This window comes from Trachypithecus francoisi, unplaced genomic scaffold, assembly GCF_009764315.1.
Source record: "Trachypithecus francoisi isolate TF-2019V2 unplaced genomic scaffold, Tfra_2.0 Lachesis_group8, whole genome shotgun sequence".
NCBI lineage: Eukaryota > Metazoa > Chordata > Mammalia > Primates > Cercopithecidae > Trachypithecus > Trachypithecus francoisi.
In genome coordinates, this window is record NW_022681473.1 from 13031356 (window position 1) to 13050517 (window position 19162).

Sequence of the window (19162 nt, forward strand, 5' to 3'; positions counted from 1 at the left end):
GGGAGCCTAATGTCTGGGTCCTAAGGCTCCACAGTGCATCTCATCTGGCCTTCCATCTGTGCAGTCGCATCAGCAGAAGAGCTCCGTGCCCACTACCTACGTTTGCTCATTTAATTCTCTTTTTTTTTGAGACTGAGTTTTGCTCTTGTTGCCCAGGCTGGAGTGCAGTGGCGCAATCTCGGCTCATTGCAACCTCTGCCTCCCAGGTTCGAGCAAGTCTCTTGCCTCAGCCTCCCGAGTAGCACGGATTACAGGCATGTACCACCACCACCAGGGGTTACAGGCTGGTCTCGAACTCCCGACCTCAGGTGATCTGCCAGCCTCAGCCTCCCAAAGTCCTGAGATTACAGGTGTGAGCCACCACACCCAGCCACTCATTTAATTCTTAACCTTGCCCTTGGCCGGGTGAGGTGGCTCAAGCCTGTAATCCAGCACTTTGGGAGGCCGAGGCGGGCGGATCACGAGGTCAGGAGATGGAAACCATCCTGGCCAACATGGTGAAACCCCGTCTCTACTAAAAATACAAAAAATTAGCTGGGTGTGGTGGTGCATGCCTGTAGTCCCAGCTACTCAGGAGGCTGAGGCAGGAGAATCGAACCCAGGAGGCGGGGATTGCAGTGAGCTGAGATTGCGCCACTACACTCCAGCCTAGCGACAGAACGAGACTCCATCTCAAAAAAAAGAAAACCACCTTGCCGTTTGCTGTCCAGCAATTCAGCAGACTCTTGGTCCCTGCATACCATGTGGACTTCATACCTCTCTTCCTTTGTAGAATGGAGCAGAAGGTGGGAGCATAGTCCTGGCACTGGACTGTGTGGCTTTGAATCCCAGTTCTGGCACTTAGTAGCTGCAAGACCTTGGACAGATTATTTAACTTTTTTTCTGTTGGGAGTTTCTTCATCCAGAAGATGGGGGTAGTGTACTTATTAGAGATAGAGTAAGGATGAAGTGAATGTGGCAAGTGCTTAGAATAGGGACTGCACATCATAAATAATATATGTTTTTAAACTTGCTGCTGCTACTATTACTATTACCACCCTACTGTTCCCTGTCCCTGGAGTCTGCCCTCCCCAGAGACAGGCCAAGTCCTTCAGGAAGCCTCTGGAGCCCATTGCTGCTCTGCCAGGTGAGTAAGTTTTCTTGGAGCCCATGGTTCATGCCTTTAGCATAGTGCTGTGTTACCTGGAAGGTGTTTGTGCATTTGTCTTTCTTAACTAGATTTTAATCTTAAGGGCAGGACCATGTATCCGTTGCTGTCATTTATCTCTTCAGCTCATGTCACACTGCTGCGAAGTAGCAGATTGAGAGGTTCAACCTTGGGGCTCAGTCCAAAGCCCAGACAACATCTGTCTCTTTCTTTGATAAGTAAACACAGAGGGCTTGACAGAAGGTTAGTTTTATCAACCAAAATGAAGAGCTATCGCCTCCTGCCACAGCTCACCAGGTGTTGGCCCAACTGCCTTGTAGTTGAACCTTTTGGAAGTAGATCTTGGTTAGGGGGTGATGGACTCTAAAGGACTCGCCCACATTGTCTAGCTAGTGAGTTTTGTGTGTAGGACCCAGCAGCAGTCAGTAGTCCCAGGTGTCCGAAGGGAAATTGTTTGGTGGTGTAATCAGCGCTTGCTGCATCCTTTGTGCACTTGAGCCTTTGGGGATCAAACCCTGCCTCGCCTCCACTGTTGAAGGGGAGGAAGCATCTGTATTGTTCCTGAGCTTGGAGCACTCATCAAGGAGGTCACCTGGGGGCAGTGTAGTCACACCCGTCTCCCCAGTAACGCTGGTGCTGTGATGGAGCTCCTCACAGTACCACAGAATGACCCTGCCAGACAGGTGGTGCTGTCCCCGTTCTACCGATGAGAAGACAAGCTCAGAGAAGTGCCTTGTTCAGGCCACCCAGTAAATAATGCAGCTAGGGTTTTTAAGCCATGTGACTTCAGAGACCAAGCTGATGAAGACAGGCACGGGCAGCTGATGACCCACTGCACACCTTTCCAGGAGGCAGTGTCATGGTTAAATGCAGGCTCTGGAGCCAGCAGCCCAGGTTTGAATCCCAGCTGTGCAGCTTTCTGTGATATGGATCTTTATGTCTCAGGCTCTTCATCTGAAAAATAAGTTCTTTGTAGGGCTCTTGAGAATTAAGAGCCCCACAAAGGGCTCATTCATTTTGGCTGCTATAACTAACATTCTGTCAAGCCCTGTGTTTACTTACCCAAGAAAGAGACAGACTTCGTAGGGCTCTTGAAAATTAAGTAAACTGATTCATGTAGAGACGGGGCACTCAGTAAATGTTGACTACTGTGCATTTTCCCTGCTCCGCCTGCACTGGCATTACCCTTGAGATTTAACTGTATTGACACACATAGCCAAGGTCATGGTGGTCCTTGACACTTGACACCTATCGTATAAAGGCATGGTCTGACTGCCTTCTCTGCTGCGTTAATAAACTAAGGCTCTGTTGACACAGAGTGGCTGGAACATAATCCAGGCACGGAGACAGGAGTCAACAGAGCAATACACACATGACGCTAGAATTCTGATAGAGGTGCCAGCACAGAGGACAGGGTGTGCAACAGTTTAGGACGTCAGGTGGACCTGGGGGAGGTGACACAGCCACATTTTGAAGTGGAAGTTCACTAGGTGGACACAGGACAGAGGAACAGAGTAGGGGTGTCTGGTGTGAGCAAAGGCGCTAGTAACTCCACCCCCACGCCTAGGCAGGGTTTGATCCTCAGAGGGTCAAGTGCACAAAGGATGCAGTAAGCGCTGATTACACCACCAAACAATTTCCCTTCGGACACCTGGGACTACTGGCTGCTGCCTCGGTGAGAAAGCAGGTTTGAGGGAACAGGCAGCTGGGGAAGGAGGGGCAGCACCGTGGTTGGAGACAGGCCCAGCAGATTGTAGTAAGGTAGGCCAGGAGATTAAAAGTTTTCTGAAATATTCACCCCAAAGTGTCTAAAAGTGTACCTGTACAGTTTAAAGAATAGTAAACATCTTTGTATCCACCCGCCAGCTGAAGAAAACATAAGGGGCCATCGGTGTGCTCCTCAATGAATGCATCCCTCCCTGCCCCTGCAGAGAAAACCACTACCCTGAAATTGGTGCTAATCATTGCTTTGTTTTTCTACATAATTTGACTACTACATTGGGGTTTTGGGAACTGATTTTTGAAATTTATATAAATGAAGTCATTCCATCTAGTTTATTTGATTTCATCTTCTCAGCATCATCCTTGAGAATTACCTGTATTTACACATGTAGCGCTAGTTCATTCACTACTGGGAAAACAAAGGAAAATGGCCAAGCAGAACTCACACCAGGGTACTGTGACAGCATTTACTGAAGGTAGGAGCAGCTGCAGATATGCCGGTCCTGCCTGGTGCATTCATCCTAGGACTGCACGCCGGGAGAGGGATCCTGGCCATTGGGCTATGGAGCTGTTAAGCTGCATGATTAGGAAGCTCAGCTCCTCCTTGTACTGTGATCAGGGCTCTAGGGTCTGAGTTTTGCTGTTGCAGTTATTTGATGTGGTCAGCCAGCAGTAGGATTTACTGCAGTGTGTTTGTGGCTGGAGGAGCATCAGCCCTTCCTCTGACATGATTAAAGGGCTGGGGTCCAAACCTTGTAACTGATCAGTGTCTTAGGCACTTAGCAATGGCTAGATTCCATGGAGCCTTGTAAGGGCCAACTCCTTTCCTGGGAGGCCAGCCTGCAAGGGACAAACAGGTTAACTCTTACTTCTCATTCATTGTAGAATAGGATTGTAGGAATATTGCAGAATGTATTTATATGTTTTAGTGTTCATGATGGACATGGGTTGTTTCTAGTTTTTTATTTTTCTTTTGCTATTATAGTGTTTCTGTGGACATTCTGGTGCAAGGATTTTTCTAGGTTAGGAGAGGACTTATGTATTAGGGAATGACAATTTTTCAACATAGGTATACCAGTTTATATTCTAATTAACATTGGTAGAATGTTCCTGTCTTCATACCCTCACCAATGCTTAGTATTTTCTGGCTTTTTAATTTTTGCCACTCTAGTGGGTGTATAATATTATCTTGAAGTTTAATTTTTCACATTAATGATTACTGTTTTTTTGTTTTTTGTTTTTTGTTTTTTTTTTTTTGTGAGACGGAGTCTCGCTCTGTGGCCCAGGCTGGAGTGCAGTGGCTGGATCTCAGCTCACTGCAAGCTCCGCCTCCCGGGTTCACGCCATTCTCTTGCCTCAGCCTCCCGAGTAGCTGGGACTACAGGCGCCCGCCACCTCGCCTGGCTAGTTTTTTTGTACTTTTTAGTAGAGACGGGGTTTCACCATGTTAGCCAGGATGGTCTCGATCTCCTGACCTCATGATCCGCCCGTCTTGGCCTCCCAAAGTGCTGGGATTACAGGCTTGAGCCACCGCGCCCGGCCAATGATGACTGTTGAACATCTTTTCAGCCACTTACAGACCATTTGAGTTTTTCCTCTTGTGAAATGCCTGTTAGTGTCCTTTGCCTAATTTTCTATTTGTGTTATCTTTTTCTTGATTCGTAGCGGTTTTAAACGTGCGTTTTTGGATAGTAATCCTTTGTCAAGAATGTATTGCAACTGTCTTCTCACTTTGTGTGCTGCCTTTTCGCTATTTATTGAATCTTGTGACTTCTTGTGAGGTGCTCATCTTGTTTGTAACTTGATCTGTCAGAATTCTCTGAGGCTTTGGCTGAACTCACCTTTCAGACAGGACCTGCCTTTGCTTCTTCCTGAAGCCTGGGATTCACTGTCTTTATCGCCCCACCTGGGATCACTGTAAATTAAATTCAGCCCTTGAGGTTTGTTCCTAGATTGAACCTGAGGGGTTCTCCTTTCTCTTCTCTCCTTCAGTCTGAGGATTTGACTGCACACACCAGAGTAGAGGGTATTACACTTTGCATTCTCAGGGTGATTTTTATTGTTTTTCAATACATCCAGCCCCAAGATAAAAATAGGCAGGATTCCTTGCTGCCCACTCATGTCAGAGGCTTGTTTCTCCTTCATTACACTGAGGACTGGGCCCTCTGGAGTTCCAGCTTTAGAGGAGGCCCTGCATCTGAACGTGTTGCCTTTGCAGTCTCCGGGCTTGATCTGCAGTCCCCTTTACTCATCAAAGCAGAAGGCCAAGGTCTCCAGGGTCCTGCAGTACTTCCCAGAATAGAAGCTGATTTTACTTCCCAGAGTTTTGGCTTTTTATTTTTGGCCTATCTGCATGCCTCATTCCCCCATGTTAATTCAGCAGTAGTCTAAGGATATTTTAAAATATTTATCATCTGGCATTTTAGTTGTTTACTTCAGGTTGATCCGAGTATCTAGTGTTCCTACTGCTGGAACAGAAGTGGCACTTTTCCATGAAATACTCTCACATAAGGACCCAGACAGGGAGTTGAATTCAGCTGAACCAACAGGCAGTGAAGTATTCTGTTCCCTTTATTAAAAACAAAGCAGCATGAAGGTAATTTGCTCTCCATGTGTAATGTAAATCTATGGGAGCTGGTGGGGGCGTGGGGAATAGAAAGGCAGGGGATTCCCTTAGGTCTTATATAGATACAGCCACAGCCTCTGCCCCGGTCCCCACCTCCCCAAAAAGGCAGGAAGAGACACAACCTGACAGCCCCTGAGCAGCTGTGTTTCCTGCCACAGGTCGGAGACGGTGGCTATTGTCCCCGTCGGGTCTGCTGAATTGTTCTCAAGGCCCCGCAGGGGCCTGCTCACATCAGAAGGCGGTAAGAAGGGAGGAAGAGAGCTTTAAATTGGGCAACATTTAGACTAGATTTTGTTATCTAGGAAAGCCAAAGTTTAGATTGCTCCCCCGAGAGAAAGCTAGTGCTGCAGTGAACTTCATCGTTCATCTGGTTTGTATGTTTGTTTCAGTAAACAGATTCCTTTGACATGGAATTGTGGACAAAAATCTATGAACAATGTATCAGTTGCCAAAATCATGTCCCTATATACCCTTGGAAGTAGGAGATAAACAATTGCATTGTTACTGGAGTATCACAATAAAGCAAATGGATACTTCGATGATTATATAGGATAGGGGAAAGTCTTTGCCATACTCAAAACTACAAATATGAGAGGGAAAAATTCATTGTTACATAATCCTTTCTAAGATAACCTGGCAGAGAAAAGCCAGTGGCCATTTAGATGGAAAATTTATAAAATGAGGATGCCGGCCCCTTGATTTGGGAAAGTTCTTTACAGATGAGGAGAGGTATAGCGGAGAGTAGATAAAAGACATGAAGGGTAACTTATGTGACACGAGTGGCTAGAAAGATGCTTGACTTCTAATCAAAGAGAGTCCCTTCAAAACAGCCAATGCCATTTGCCTTATGATGCTCAGATAGGCAAAGATTTAGAGTGTTACTGGCCTGTGGTGGCAAGCCTGCACAGTGGGGTTGGGCGGGGAGACAGACAGTCCCGAGCCCCATGGTCATAAGAGGTGTGGTCTTGACCCAGCAGTTCTAAGACTGTCTTTCAAGAAAATAGTATGCAAAGAACTATATGCTTAAGTAATTGTGTTCAACACTTGTCATCCTTTTTTTTTTTGAGACGGAGTCGCTCTGTCGCCCAGGCTGGAGTGCAGTGGCCGGATCTCAGCTCACTGCAAGCTCCGCCTCCCGAGTTCACGCCATTGTCCTGCCTCAGCCTCCCGAGTAGCTGGGACTACAGGCGCCCGCCACCTTGCCCGGCTAGTTTTTTGTATTTTTTAGTAGAGACGGGGTTTCACTGTGTTAGCCAGGATGGTCTCGATCTCCTGACCTCGTGATCCGCCCGTCTTGGCCTCCCAAAGTGCTGGGATTATAGGCTTGAGCCATCGCGCCCGGCAACACTTGTCATCCTTAACCCACTTGGTCTCTATCAACAGATCAAATGTCATAGCTCAACCACAGTTTAGAAAATACATCTATTTGAAATGATAGGAAATGATACAAGACATCTACCCTTGTGTTAAACAAAGCAAATTCAGTTACACAGCGTTATTCCAATTGGTACGTCTGGAAGTTTGAAATCCTTGCATGAGCTTGTATGATGGAGGGAGGGGAAGAAGGAAGAGTTAATGGTGGAAGGAACCAGAACCCAGGCCCCTAAGACCAAGTCAGCCTGGCTCCTCCAACCAGCCAAGCTAAGAATCCTCGCCTATGCCACACTGACCCTGCAGGATATATCCTATGTCCCCCTGTACACGCCAGGAAGCTGGGCAGGGCAAGACTGGCCGTTGCTAGCCATAGATGAGAAGACAGGCCCAGAGAAGGGAAGTCACTTAGCTTCTATAACAAATGTTTGGGCCTTCCTGCCTCTCATGTTCTCCCTCTAGCTAGAAGAGTCAAAAGACAGCGGTTTCCCCAGTCCCTCTTCATACTGGCCTGTAAACTTGTACATACAAAACCAAACCAAAACATTGACAACAAAAACTAGGTAAGCAGTAGGCTTGGGGCAAGAGGAAATGAAATTCTAGTCAGTAGTTAATAGCACCCAGTTACTGTTGGCTGTTATGTACTATTCTAAGCATTCTTATTAACTCATTTTATCCAATCCTTCTATTGGAATAGACATTAACCTCATTTTACAGATGAGAAATCTGAGGCCCAGGGAAGTTGAGTAACTTACTGAATATCACACAGCTAGGAAGAAGCCAGCTCTGAGGTCCACATGCTTGACCAGTATTCTGAAGACAGGAAAGGCTGAGCAGGCCAGAGCTGAGTGAGTAGAGGGTTCATGTAGTATCAAGACCACAGGCATGACTTGAGCACCTTAGCTCCCCTTGTAACAGCCCTCTAAGCTCGTGCTCTACCTGAAGTCCAGAGAGGTGTCTGAATCCAAGTTCAGCCTTCCCTACCAGATTCTTCTCCCTGTCCCCTTGAGGCCAAACCCTAGCGTCCTGCCCCCTTCTCCACCTAGAAGATCCACATGTCTGGAAAAGGCTTTGCTGCCAAGTCAGAGATGAAGGCCCATGCCGTGTATGGGCAAACCGGGCTCAGCGGCATAGCCAGCACTGGTATGGACCTGTCTGGTGGCCATGCCCACCGTGGCAGGCAGTGTCAGGGCCAGCAGGCTGCCATTCCTCCTGTACCAGCCCTTCCCACATGGACTAGTCTTGGGAGGCCAGGGGAGGGTATGGGAGGCTGTGGTCAGAAATGCAGCTTTTACAGTAGGCTGGCAGGCTCGGGGTCTGTGAAGTGGCCCTTCAACTCAGCCTGAGAGTTCCCCGTATCCATGACAGCAGCTGCTCAGGGTGCTTTGAGGATGCCCTTGCCAGAACCCCTGTGTCTGTGAGGGGGTGACAAGCCTTCACAGGCCATTCATTCCTGCCAGGGGCCCGGGTCCTAGCTGTTGCTGTTCTTTGACTGCCAACATCTTAACCTCCAGTGTCTTTGTCCTGTTGGCTCTGCCTGAAATGCCACCATTCCTTGTGAAGAGGGAGAGGCTCCCGAGTTAAGCCTTGGGGGACGTTGGCCTCTGTGCAGGGTGTGGCATATATGAAGTATTTGTAATTGACATCACAGTTCTGGAAGGACAGAGCTGACTTGGAGGACGTTTCTCACATAAGAAATAGTTCTGTTCTAGTGGTCACAAATAACTTCTTCACACCTGGTTTCAGTAGGTTTGAAATGATTGTTTACTGAACCCATTCACTGTTTTCCCAGAGCTTCTGGACCCAGGTCTGGCTCAGGCCCACAAAGACACCAAACCCAAGGACCAGGGCAACAGCTGGCAGCAAAAGGACCATCCAAAGGAGAGGCCTCAGGCTGGAGTTCCCATTGGAGTCTGTCAGAGAGAAGGGATTGGCAGGACTCGGTGGGGCCCCTCCAACCCTCCCCTCTACCCCAGAACTTTGTATCACACTGGGCAGAGCTGAAGCTGCCTTTCTGCAGATGAGGTGGACTATGTCTGTCTTCACTTAGTTCCCTACTGACTGCAGTGACACCATCTCTTGCCCTCAGCTATGGCCGGAGCATCCCCATTTTGTCAGCACAGTCTTGAGGGCTGGGAGTGGGTAAGTCCTGGGGGGCCCATCCAGAAGCCCTCATACCTGTGGGCCCAAGTGTGGGCTCCTGCCCATAAGAATCCTCAAAGCCCACGGGCCCCGGAGAGCTCACGATGTCCTGGGGCCTGGCAGTGTCATTACGGTGACCTGAGGATCGTCGCTGTCCTGCCCAGGGGAAGAATGAAATCTTGGGCTTGTCTCCTGCCCCTGTGGCCCAAAAGCCAGGCACAGGCCTGAAGATGTATGAAGGAACAAATGCCACTCGCACTCCAGACTCACTTGCAGTCCCAGCGCTGCACGCACTGGAGCAAGTCTCCAGCCCTGAGGTGTGGCAGGCGGAGGCGCTGCAGAACAAGTAAACCTAGTGGGAAGAGAAGAACATCAAAGTGGCTGGCTCGGTGCCACCGGGCAGGAAGCACAGAGGCAGGGGCATGGGAGCCCCAAGCGGGGCCAAGCCGAGGCTGCTGCTGTTCGGGAGACATCGGAACTTCTTTTCTTCTTGAGACGGAGTCTCGCTCTGTTGCCCAGGCTGGAGTGCAGTGGCCCGATCTCATCTCACCGCAAGCTCTGCCTCCCGGGTTCACACCATTCTCCTGCCTCAGTCTCCCAAGCAGCTGAGACTACAGGCGCCCGCCACCACACCTGGCTAATTTTTTGTATTTTTAGTAGAGACGGGGTTTCACCGTGTTAGCCAGGATGGTCTCGATCTCCTGACCTCGTGATCCGCCCGCCTCGGCCTCCCAAAGTGCTGGGATGACAGGTGTGAGCCACCGCGCCCGGCCGAAATCTGAACTTCTTGACCAGGAAGACGACTGCTGCCCATGCTGAGGGAGTGCAGAGCTGAATGTGTTCCTTCCTGATTTGAAATCCGCACCTTCCCCCATCCCCAGGGCCCAAGTCTGCAGTGGAGTGCCCTGCAGGCAGGGACCACCGCACTTCGAAGAGCCCCAGTCCTTGGCAGGCCTGCTCTACCAATGCTGCCTCTGGCTGCATAGCCCCCAGGAGGGCTGGATCTCTCCCTTCCACCTGCCCTACTGAGGGAGCCAGCAAATTCCAAGGAGGTGGGGCGTGGCCAGGCAGCAGGAGAATGGATATTTGCCCTCCGTTTGTGACCCCTAAGACCAGTGACTGGGGGAAGAGGGGAGGGCAGATTACCACTGCTTCTGGATACACAAGGGCAGGGGCAGTGCCCTATGGGAGCAGAAGCAGGAGGAGCTGAGCTGACCCAGCAGGCCTCACCCAAGGGCACCCCTCATCCAGGTAGGTCAGCGTCTCTTGGATCAGGAGGCAGCACACAGCAGAGATGAGAATGAAGCCACCCTAACCAGTGCTTACCAGTGAAATCAGTCTACATCTGACATAATAACAGGCAGTGATTGAAAAATCTAGAGATTTGGGTATGTGATGTGAAAGATACGTTGTTCAACAGGACAAGCGTTACAGTGCATCTGTCACCTGTGGGGCCATCTGTATATTACATAGAAAACCTAAATATACCCTAAGTTGATCTACGTTTACCTTCTGGAGACGTTGCTAAGTTAAAGAAAATTCAAAGCAGAATTACATGGAACACATTATCATTTCTGGAATCAGAAGTGAGGCGAGGCTACCCTAGAACATCATGACCAGAGTTCAGATTTAGGGCTGATTGCAGCACAGGCAGCGCTTTCCTTCCGCCTGGTGGTGGTTATGGGTTACCTCTTGCTGACCCGAAGCCCACTGCCTTCCATGACACCTGGTAGAAGCCAAGCCCCATCCCAGAACTTTGTCCACATAAGTCCACGGGGTGCCAGAGGGATTTGGCAACCAGCTCCTCCCCAATTAACACATGGGGCCAGCATGCAGCAGCCGGGGCTTCTTACCGGTCCTCTGAGGGCTCTCTGGGAGCCCGAGTCCAGGAGGGCGAAGGTGGCAACAGTGAATCTCTGGTAGTGAGACTGGAAAGGTGTGGCCCCATCCAAGGCTACCATTTGGGTTCTGTAGCTGTCCCCCTCGAAAGGGCATCTGAGAAGAGAAGTCAGAGAGGCTGTTTACAGGAGGCAGAGCAGGTAGGGGGAGCACGGGGACACTTACCCGTCTGACAGAATGGGCCACTGGGGCTGCTGGAAGGGGTTGGCACTGGGAGCGCCCCAGCACTGGTGCAGCAGCAGGACCAGGTTGGGGTCTGTCCTCTGCAGAAGCCGGACCTCCACATGGACTGGTTCTCGGAGCAGCCTCACGATGGGATAGTCGTCCTCCCCATAGTAGGCACTGAAGGTCTTGTCTGCAGGGAGGGTGACTCATGAGCCAGGGTGGACTGTGCATCGGGGGAGTGGGGGCCAGAAGAGAGCAGGGATAGCATAGCATACCCTTGGCGATCCGCAGTTCAAGTCGCAGGGGGCCGGGCTGGGTCACAGGGGCAGGCAACGGGGGTGGGAAAATGGACGCCCGAATGGGCAGGAAGTCACTGGCGTTGAAGACACAGCGCACATGAAGCCTGAAGTCCACGTGCAAGAGGGTGGGGGAGAAGACACAGAATCAGAGTATCCTGTTTACATGATAAACTAGGCACCAACTCCGTGGGTGCAACAAACAGGGTACTGTCCAGCAGGGCAGATGGATGCTACTTAAGCAACACTCAGCATTTCGAAGGCTGGCTCAGGAAACTCACCCAGCCCCACCCTCTGCCCACCTGGCCTCCCTGGGATGGCTCAAGCCTGTTATGCCAGGCCCTGAACCTGGTGAGAGGATACATCAGGATATAGACGGGCCCTTGGGGGGCTGGCACCTTGTTGGGTCTGCCCTGGATACCCACAACTGCCTGCTGTGCCATTCGATGCCCCTGGAGCCTGACAGTTGAGGCTGGCAGACGAGCCTAGGCGCTCTGCTTCCCAACAGACCTGGGTTTGAGTCTTCTTAGCATTTACAGGCTTATGGGACCACAAGCAAGTCTTTTAACCTAAGCCTCAGTGTCCTCATTTGTAAAATGGCTGTGACTGCCTCCCTTTGAGGGCGCTGAGACTGAGTGAGATCACAAGATGATGCACCTGTGTCTTCGTTGTCCTTGTAGTTGCAGCTGGTCTGCCACAGCCTAAGGGCCACAGTGTCTAGCATCTTCCTCACTAGCCTAAGGGCCATGGTGGCCACTCCTCCACACTCTGGCGGGGTCCACATCCTCCTAGCACCCCAGAGGCCTGGCACCAAGGAGATGCTAAGTAGGTATAAGTGGCTCACCCCTGTTCAGAAGGACTTGTGTCTGAGCCCTCTGGCCTAGTCCTGCCGGCTACAGCTGTTCCCCTGACTTCTGCCTCCCTTCAGGAATCCCCAATCACTGTGTTGACCTCTGGCTGACTCCCATAGCTCTTACATCAGAGAGTCTAAGGCATGACACAGACTTGTCCGCCACCATTTGGCCCAATAAGAACTTAAGGGTTTTTTAAATTAAAATAAAAAAAAAAAAGAAATGGGATCTCACTGTGTTGCCCAGGCTAGTCTTGAACTTCTGGCAATTCTTCCACTTAGGCCTCCCAAAGCGCTGGGATCATAGGCGTGAGCTACCACCTCTGTGGTACTTAGAGCTTTAAAGCCAAGTACGTTTGAACTGTGACACAGTCCCCTGCTCCCCAACCCTCATGGCAGGGCGGGAAGAGGAAGGAGATACGCGGGCGTCCACGTAGCGTCAAGCACAGGATTTCTACAACCCATTGGCTAATGCACTGGCTCTGTCCCACAGGCTGAACGGGCTGAGGTGAGGTGCTTTGCCCTTGGTCACACAGGTTCAGAGCCAGGTGTCACAGGCAGATTCCCTTGGGTCACCCCTACTGGCATCCTGGGCACCTGGGTTGGTTTTGCCTCTTGAGTCAGCAGGTCCAGGAGGCCCCTAACAATGAGGGGTTCCTCCCCCACCCAGTTCCTCTCCCACCACATCCTCAGAGAGGTATCTTCAACTTCATCTGTGGTTCTTAACCTGACATTAGGAGGGGCAACAGCCGTAGCCTCAGCCTCCTCCTGGGACCTGGAAGGGGATGCTTTCAGTTGCTCTGAGCTTGGTTCTTAGACCAAGACAGGGCTCTCTCAGGACTCCAGCCCTCTCAGGACTGCTCATGGGCTTCTAGCCAAACCCTGCAGGCCAGGCACAGAAGGCCCCCACTTAACACGTCTGCCCTGACAGAGGGATATCTCCCCTGCCTATCAGGGGAGGCTGGGAAGAGGTGGGCCCCTTGCCTAAGATCACATAGCCAGGTAACAGCGGAGCCGGGGTTTGAGCCCAGATGGCTCGAAGCCTGTCCTGAGCTCTCCTGTGCCCCCTGACACCCTAGCACAGAGCCACGACTGTAGGAGGAGGGCTGCCCTCACTGGAAGGTGCTGTCCCGTGTGATGGAACCCTGTGGCCCCTTTCGGACGTGGATGCCAGACACCAGCCAGTTCTCATAGATAAGCTGGTCGCCAGCCACCTGTGGGAAGAGACAGCTGGGTGAGGCTTTCTCGGGGGGGACCAGGCCCCAGCCTGTGGTCCCGGCTCTTACCTGCACTGTGGTTCCACAGTGGGTGAGAGGAAAGTAGAAGACCACGAAAGCTTCCGTGTGCTGTGTTGGGGAGCAGCTGGTGGGGGCGTAGGCTAGGTGGACGTTGGCCAGTGTGATCCTGTGTGTCAAGGCCATTTCTTGGGACACCACAAGGATGAAGTAGCCATCTCTGAAGCACTGGAGAGTAGCTGGGACAAAGGCAGATGAGGGCCTTGGGGTTTGGTGTCCATCCAGCACAGAGACAGGGGATGTCTGGGTGGCAGCCAGGCTTTAAGTGTGGGCCCAGAAGTCTGGATGCTTACTCTCTACTTAGGCTGGTGTTGACCCCAGCAAACCCTTTATGAACTGATTTTTCTCATCCATGAGACAAATGAGTTGAACTACACTCTAAAAGTAGGCTCGCCATATAATCTGTTATCCAAACCAGGGTGCTTTAGATCTGAAAGTACAGATGTGTGTAAAGGTAGATCTATTAATACTTCCTGGGATAGTTGTTATAAGGCCAGCTGGGGCCTGTGATCGCCCCATCTAAAGGTCTCCTCTGCCATCTGCTGTGGGAGTTGGGCTCTCCAGGAGGAGGATGGGAAGCAGTTTCCACCAGCTGGAGGCGACAGCTCTCCTTCCGCTTCAGAATCCAGGGGACCAGGATCGTGCTGGGGTAGGAGGTTGTACCTGTGTTCCCATAGTAACAGGGAACCTCTCTGGTGTTGTCATAGCAGCAGCCAGCCTGCTGACAGGCTTCCTTTGAAGTTCTTCTCACGATGCAGGGGAGGTGCCCCGAGGCCACCTGGCACTGCTCCTGGCTCAGGTGGGTACCTAGGGTTGGGACAGAGCAATGAGGCTGAAGGCACACAGTTTGCAAATCGTGGCCCTGGAATTGAATCTTGGGAACCTGCTCCAGAGCTTATGCTCTTAGCCAGCACACTAAATGTCCTCCCTCAAAACTGCATATTACTGACATTTCTAGAGAACGTTTTCTGAGAACCACATGTTGCTGGCAATGGTTTCAGTGAGTTTCTGCCTAAAGTTAGGAAACAATTTTACAAGACTTCTTCTAGCTTTAGTATACCTATACATGTTTAAAGCTGTTTTCCAAATACTACAAAGGAATAAAAGAATCATCTTTTTCTAAAAAAAGAAAAAAACAAAAAAAGAAATGGCTTCTTAGAGCCCAGTAAAAGGCTGTTAGGCCACCCTGTACTCTAGAAGGCCCCAGGCAGAGGGTAAGTACACTCAGATGTCTTGCGTACCTATGTAATCTGGTTTGTTCACATCCCAGTGTTCCAAGGGGCCCCAGTGGGGTTGAGCCAGGGTGGCGAGGGCAGGTCCAGGTCCAGGGGATGGTAAAGCAGGGGTTGGGTGGACAGAGCTGTGCCCTGAGTCCAGTGGGCTGGGAAAGGCATGGCCAGAGCCTGGTGAGGTGTGGCCAGAGGTGGGGAGGGAGGGAAGGGTTTGTGGAGTCGAGACAGAGAACATGGTGGGTGGTGCCAGCTGGGAGTCCAGAGTCCAGGAGTGGTCAGGTTTGGGACAGATCAGGGCAGTGTCTTGTGCCACATCCACACGACCATCGGGCAGCACAGCCTCCATGAACACGCTCAGGTGGAAACGCCCATCCTGCAGGTGAGAGGCCAGCAGGGAGCAGCAAGGTGAGGCCACCTAGCATACCCAGGCAGGGGACGGGCCCACGAGAGCTGAGCTGCCCGTTAGGCAGGGAGCTGGATTCATAGTGGATCCCAGAAAGTACCTTCCAGGACTTAGTTTCCGCCACCCACCAGCTCAACAGATCTTGGGCTCTGGTTCCGTGAGGGGCCTCTTCAGCCTGAAGTGACACAGGACAAGCTTGCTCCTGCACCAGAGCACGGACCCTACCTTCTCCAGCACGTGGCAGCCTCTGTAATCCGCCGAGAAGACTGCAGGCTCCTGCGGCCGGGAGGTGACCCAGTGGTAGCAGATGGAGCAGTTGTTGACATCAAATCGGTTCCCAAATTCATCTGCAGTGGGGGAAGGGGAGGGGCCGGGGATGTTGAAGGGTGCAGGGAGAGGCTGCGGGGGTCTCGGAAGGAGCTCCCACTCAGCAGCCAGACGACCTGGGTACTCGCCTTAGCTTTACTGTTGGTTTGTTGTGTGGTTTCAGGCAAGCCCCCTCCCCTCTCTGCTCTCAGCTTCCACAGCTGTAAACAGATGGGGGGGTCTTAGGATCTTTCTAGCTAGGGTTCCCTGCTCATAGCACACGGCAGCAGGCAGGCACGAAGGTGAGGTAGAGAAGGGATACACAGGGTCTCAGGCACCGGGCTATTTCATATCACTTCTTTTAAGCTTAGTTATCTGCATCCTGTGGCTGAGGCAGCTGAGGGAGGGAGGGTGCATAAGCTTTCTCAGGTGCACACAATAAGGGGCAGAATGAAGATTTGAATCCTGGGCTTTGTAGAAAGATCTGAACCCATTTCCCAGGTTAACTGTCACTGCTGCAGTCACTCGGAGACACCCCCTAGGTGTCCACCCTGCTTGTTGGCCCAGAACAGCCTGGGCACACTCTGGGTGTGGGCATGTCCCCATGCCCTTGTTCCATGAGCACAGCCAGGTTCATCTTCCCCACCTTGCAGATGAGGAAACAGAGGCTTATGGGTCAGGTCAGTTGTCCAAGATCACACCGTTTAGAAGCTGCAGATCCAAACCCCAATTCCAAACCCACACCAGGCCACGCTCACTAGGTCCTGCTGCTGAAAGTGGTTTATGGACCCTCAGCCTCAGTATTGACCAAGTGTGGTTAGAGATGCAGAGCCTAGGCCTGATGCAGTGGCTCACGTCTATAACCCAAGCACTTTGGGAGGCCGAGGCAGGCGGATCACCTGAGGTCAGGAGTTCGAGACCAGCCTGATCAATATCGTGAAATCCCATCTCTACTGAAAATACAAAAATTAGCTGGGCGTGGTGGCACACACCTGTGGTCCCAGCTACTAAGAGGCTGAGGCAGGAGAATTGCTTAAACCCGGGTGGTGGAGATTGCAGTGAGCTGAGATCGTGCCACTGCACTCTAACCTGGGGGACAGAGAAGTGAAAGAAGTGAGAATCTATCTCAAAAAAAAAAAAAAAAAAAAAAAAAAAAAAAAGAGAGAGAGAGAGAGAAAAGAAATGCAGAGGCTTGGCCCTGCCCCAGGCGCACTGAATCAGAACCGGCACCTCAACAAGGTGGCCAGGTTTTTCCCACACACACTAACGTGGGAAGAGCTGCCCTGGGTGATGATTCTCCTCCTTGCCCTTTTCTGTGGTGAGGAGGTGGGGGGCTGGACACCCCCAGGCTGGAGGGAGTCCTCTGTTCTTGCTCCTTCTCCAGGGGAAGGGTCCCAGCTCCCTTCTGGTAGCAGCCCGTGGCCAGGGAGGCAGGGGCCAGGGCTCTGCCAGCACTCACCCACCACCTTGAAGCGGAGAGTCTGGCCTGGCCTGGGGAACACCAGCAGCTGCATTCCCTTGATCCCACAGTCGTAGCTGTGCCGGAGGCCTGGGAGGCCAGGGTCAGGCTGGAGCCGCCTACCCAGCCCCAGGGTGGCGACCAGCAGCAGTAGGGCCACACAGTAACCCCAGGTAGTGGCTGAGCCTCCTGCCATGAGATGCCACAGACACACCCCTTACTCCCTCACCACCAGAGTGGGGCCCAGGCCTTTTATGGAGGAGGTGGCAAGTGGGAGCCTCTAAGGGCAAAGGGGGCCCACCTGGAGGAGCCCCCACCTGGCCACCAGGGACTGTGGTGAAACTCCTGCCCCAAAGGCTGGGGGAGGCAGAAAGCTGCACGTGGCCCCGACCCTGGCTTTCTGTCCCACAGCTGTGGCTTTGGAAGGGATGAGGGAGCTTCCCAGGAAACTGAGGCTGCAGATGGGCTGTGGGAAGGGATCCAGGGCTGGGAGGTGGCCCTGCAGACCTCAGGCCCTCTGCTGTCTCCCTCCCACCCCAGCCTTTCCACGTTCCCTCCCTGCTCCAACAGGCTCTCCAGGGCCTCCTTCCTGCCTTGAGGTGTCAGGACCACTGGGAGCTGCAGGCCTGGTCAGTGCAGTCACAGCTCCTCAGGCAGGGCTGTAGGGGCAGTAGAGCAAGACCAGGAAGACACGGCCCTCAGAGCTGGCAGCGGAATGGGGGCTGCAGGTGAGTAAACAGACCAGTAGCACCTCCAAGGGCTCACCTCAGGATTCAGCCGGTCAGTATGACGATGACTATAACTCATAAAAAATAACAAGGACAACTAAATGTCATGTGTCATCTGGATGGGATCATGGAGCAGAAAAAGAAAGTAAAAGCGAAGAAAGTGGATTTTAGTTTATAATAATGTGCTCACATTGGTTTGTTCATTAATTGCAATAAATGGATCATACTCATGTAAGATCATGTATGAGGTCAACTGGGCCTGCGGTATGGGAACTCTCTGTACTATCTTCTCAGTTCTGTGTATCTAGAACAGTTCTAAGACATAAAAGTGGCTGGAAACAACAAGAATAGCCCGCGGTCTGCTATGATGACAGTGCCAGGCCTTGCTTGTGTTCGCTCCTTATACCGCCTGACCATCCTCTGAGGGAGGGACTGTCACCAGCCCCACGTCCCGGCACTAATTCCTGCAAGTGATTAGCCTAGGGCCTAGCAGCGTTTGAGCTCAGCAAACATTAGGAAACTGAGCTCAGCAAACGTTAGAAAACACGGCTATTATAATTAGCAGCTGCTGGAAGGGGCGAGCCTTGATAGCTAAGAGGCCGGTCCTGGTGAGGTTGCAGAGAGAAAGGAATGCTTATACGCTCTTGGTGGGAGTGTAAATTGGTTCAACCATTGTGGGAGGCAGTGTGGTGATTCCTCAAAGAGCTGAAAACAGAACTACCATTTGACGCAGCAATTGCATTACTGGATATATATCCAAAGGAATATCAATTGTTCTATCATAAAGACACTGAACATGTGCGCATATGTTCAGCGCAGCACGATTCACAATAGCCAAGACATGGAATCAAGTGCCCATCAATGGTAGACTCAATAAAGAAAATGTGGAACATGCCAGGCGCGGTGGCTCACACCCGTAATCCCAGCACTTTGGGAGGCTGAGGTGGGCGGATCACAAGGTCAGGAGATTGAGATCATCCTGGCTAACACGGTGAAACCCCGTCTCTACTAAAAATACAAAAATTAGCCAGGAGTGGTGGCACTCACCTGTAGTCCCAGTTACTCGGAGGCTGAGGCAGGAGAATCGTTTGAACTCAGGAGGCAGAGGTTGCAGTGAGCCAAGATCGCGTCATTGCACTCCAGCCTGGGCAACAGAGCAAGACTCTGTCTCAAAAAAGAAAAAAAAAGAAGAAGAAAATGTGGTACACATACACCATGGACTACTATGCAGCCATAAAAAAGAATAAGATCATGTCCCTTGCAAGAACATGGATGGAGCTGGAGGCCATTATCCTTAGCAAACAAATGCAGGTACAGAAACAAATGCCACATATTCCCACTTACACATGTACTCACAGATAACTGAAGGCTAAAGGATGAGAACACATGGACACACAGAGGGGAACGGTGCACACTGGGGCCTTTTGAAGGTTGGAGGGTAAGAGGAGGGAGAAAGGCGGAAATAATAACTATTGGGTGCTGGGCTTAGTATCTGCAGAATGAAATAATCTGTACCGCAAT

General features: G+C 51.4%; 1 protein-coding gene across 1 annotated transcript; it reads right to left on the reverse strand.

The window, feature by feature from the left end:
* Nucleotides 1–8606: 8606 nt before the first annotated feature.
* Nucleotides 8607–18740, reverse strand: ZP1 (zona pellucida glycoprotein 1). The gene is made up of 13 exons (XM_033206576.1): nucleotides 18689–18740; nucleotides 16914–17715; nucleotides 15374–15495; nucleotides 14755–15118; nucleotides 14177–14320; nucleotides 13505–13692; nucleotides 13335–13432; nucleotides 11348–11475; nucleotides 11073–11262; nucleotides 10862–11003; nucleotides 9279–9360; nucleotides 9045–9164; nucleotides 8607–8779 (listed from the first exon to the last, which is right to left on the reverse strand). The coding sequence occupies exons 2-13, from the start codon at nucleotides 17107–17109 to the stop codon at nucleotides 8631–8633; spliced, it is 1923 nt and encodes a 640-aa protein (XP_033062467.1). The 5' UTR covers nucleotides 17110–17715; nucleotides 18689–18740; the 3' UTR covers nucleotides 8607–8630.
* Between the last annotated feature and the right edge of the window lie 422 nt (nucleotides 18741–19162).

Excerpts from the sequence above, each read along its gene's own strand:
- ZP1 (XM_033206576.1), bottom strand. The coding sequence starts at position 17,109 with ATGGCAGGAGGCTCAGCCACTACCTGGGGTTACTGTGTGGCCCTACTG. Across the intron at positions 15,496-16,913 it reads TCTCCGCTTCAAGGTGGTGG|ATGAATTTGGGAACCGATTT; the intron begins GTGAGTGCTGGC and ends CCCCCACTGCAG. Across the intron at positions 13,693-14,176 it reads CTGTTACTATGGGAACACAG|CTACTCTCCAGTGCTTCAGA; the intron begins GTACAACCTCCT and ends CCTTTGTCCCAG.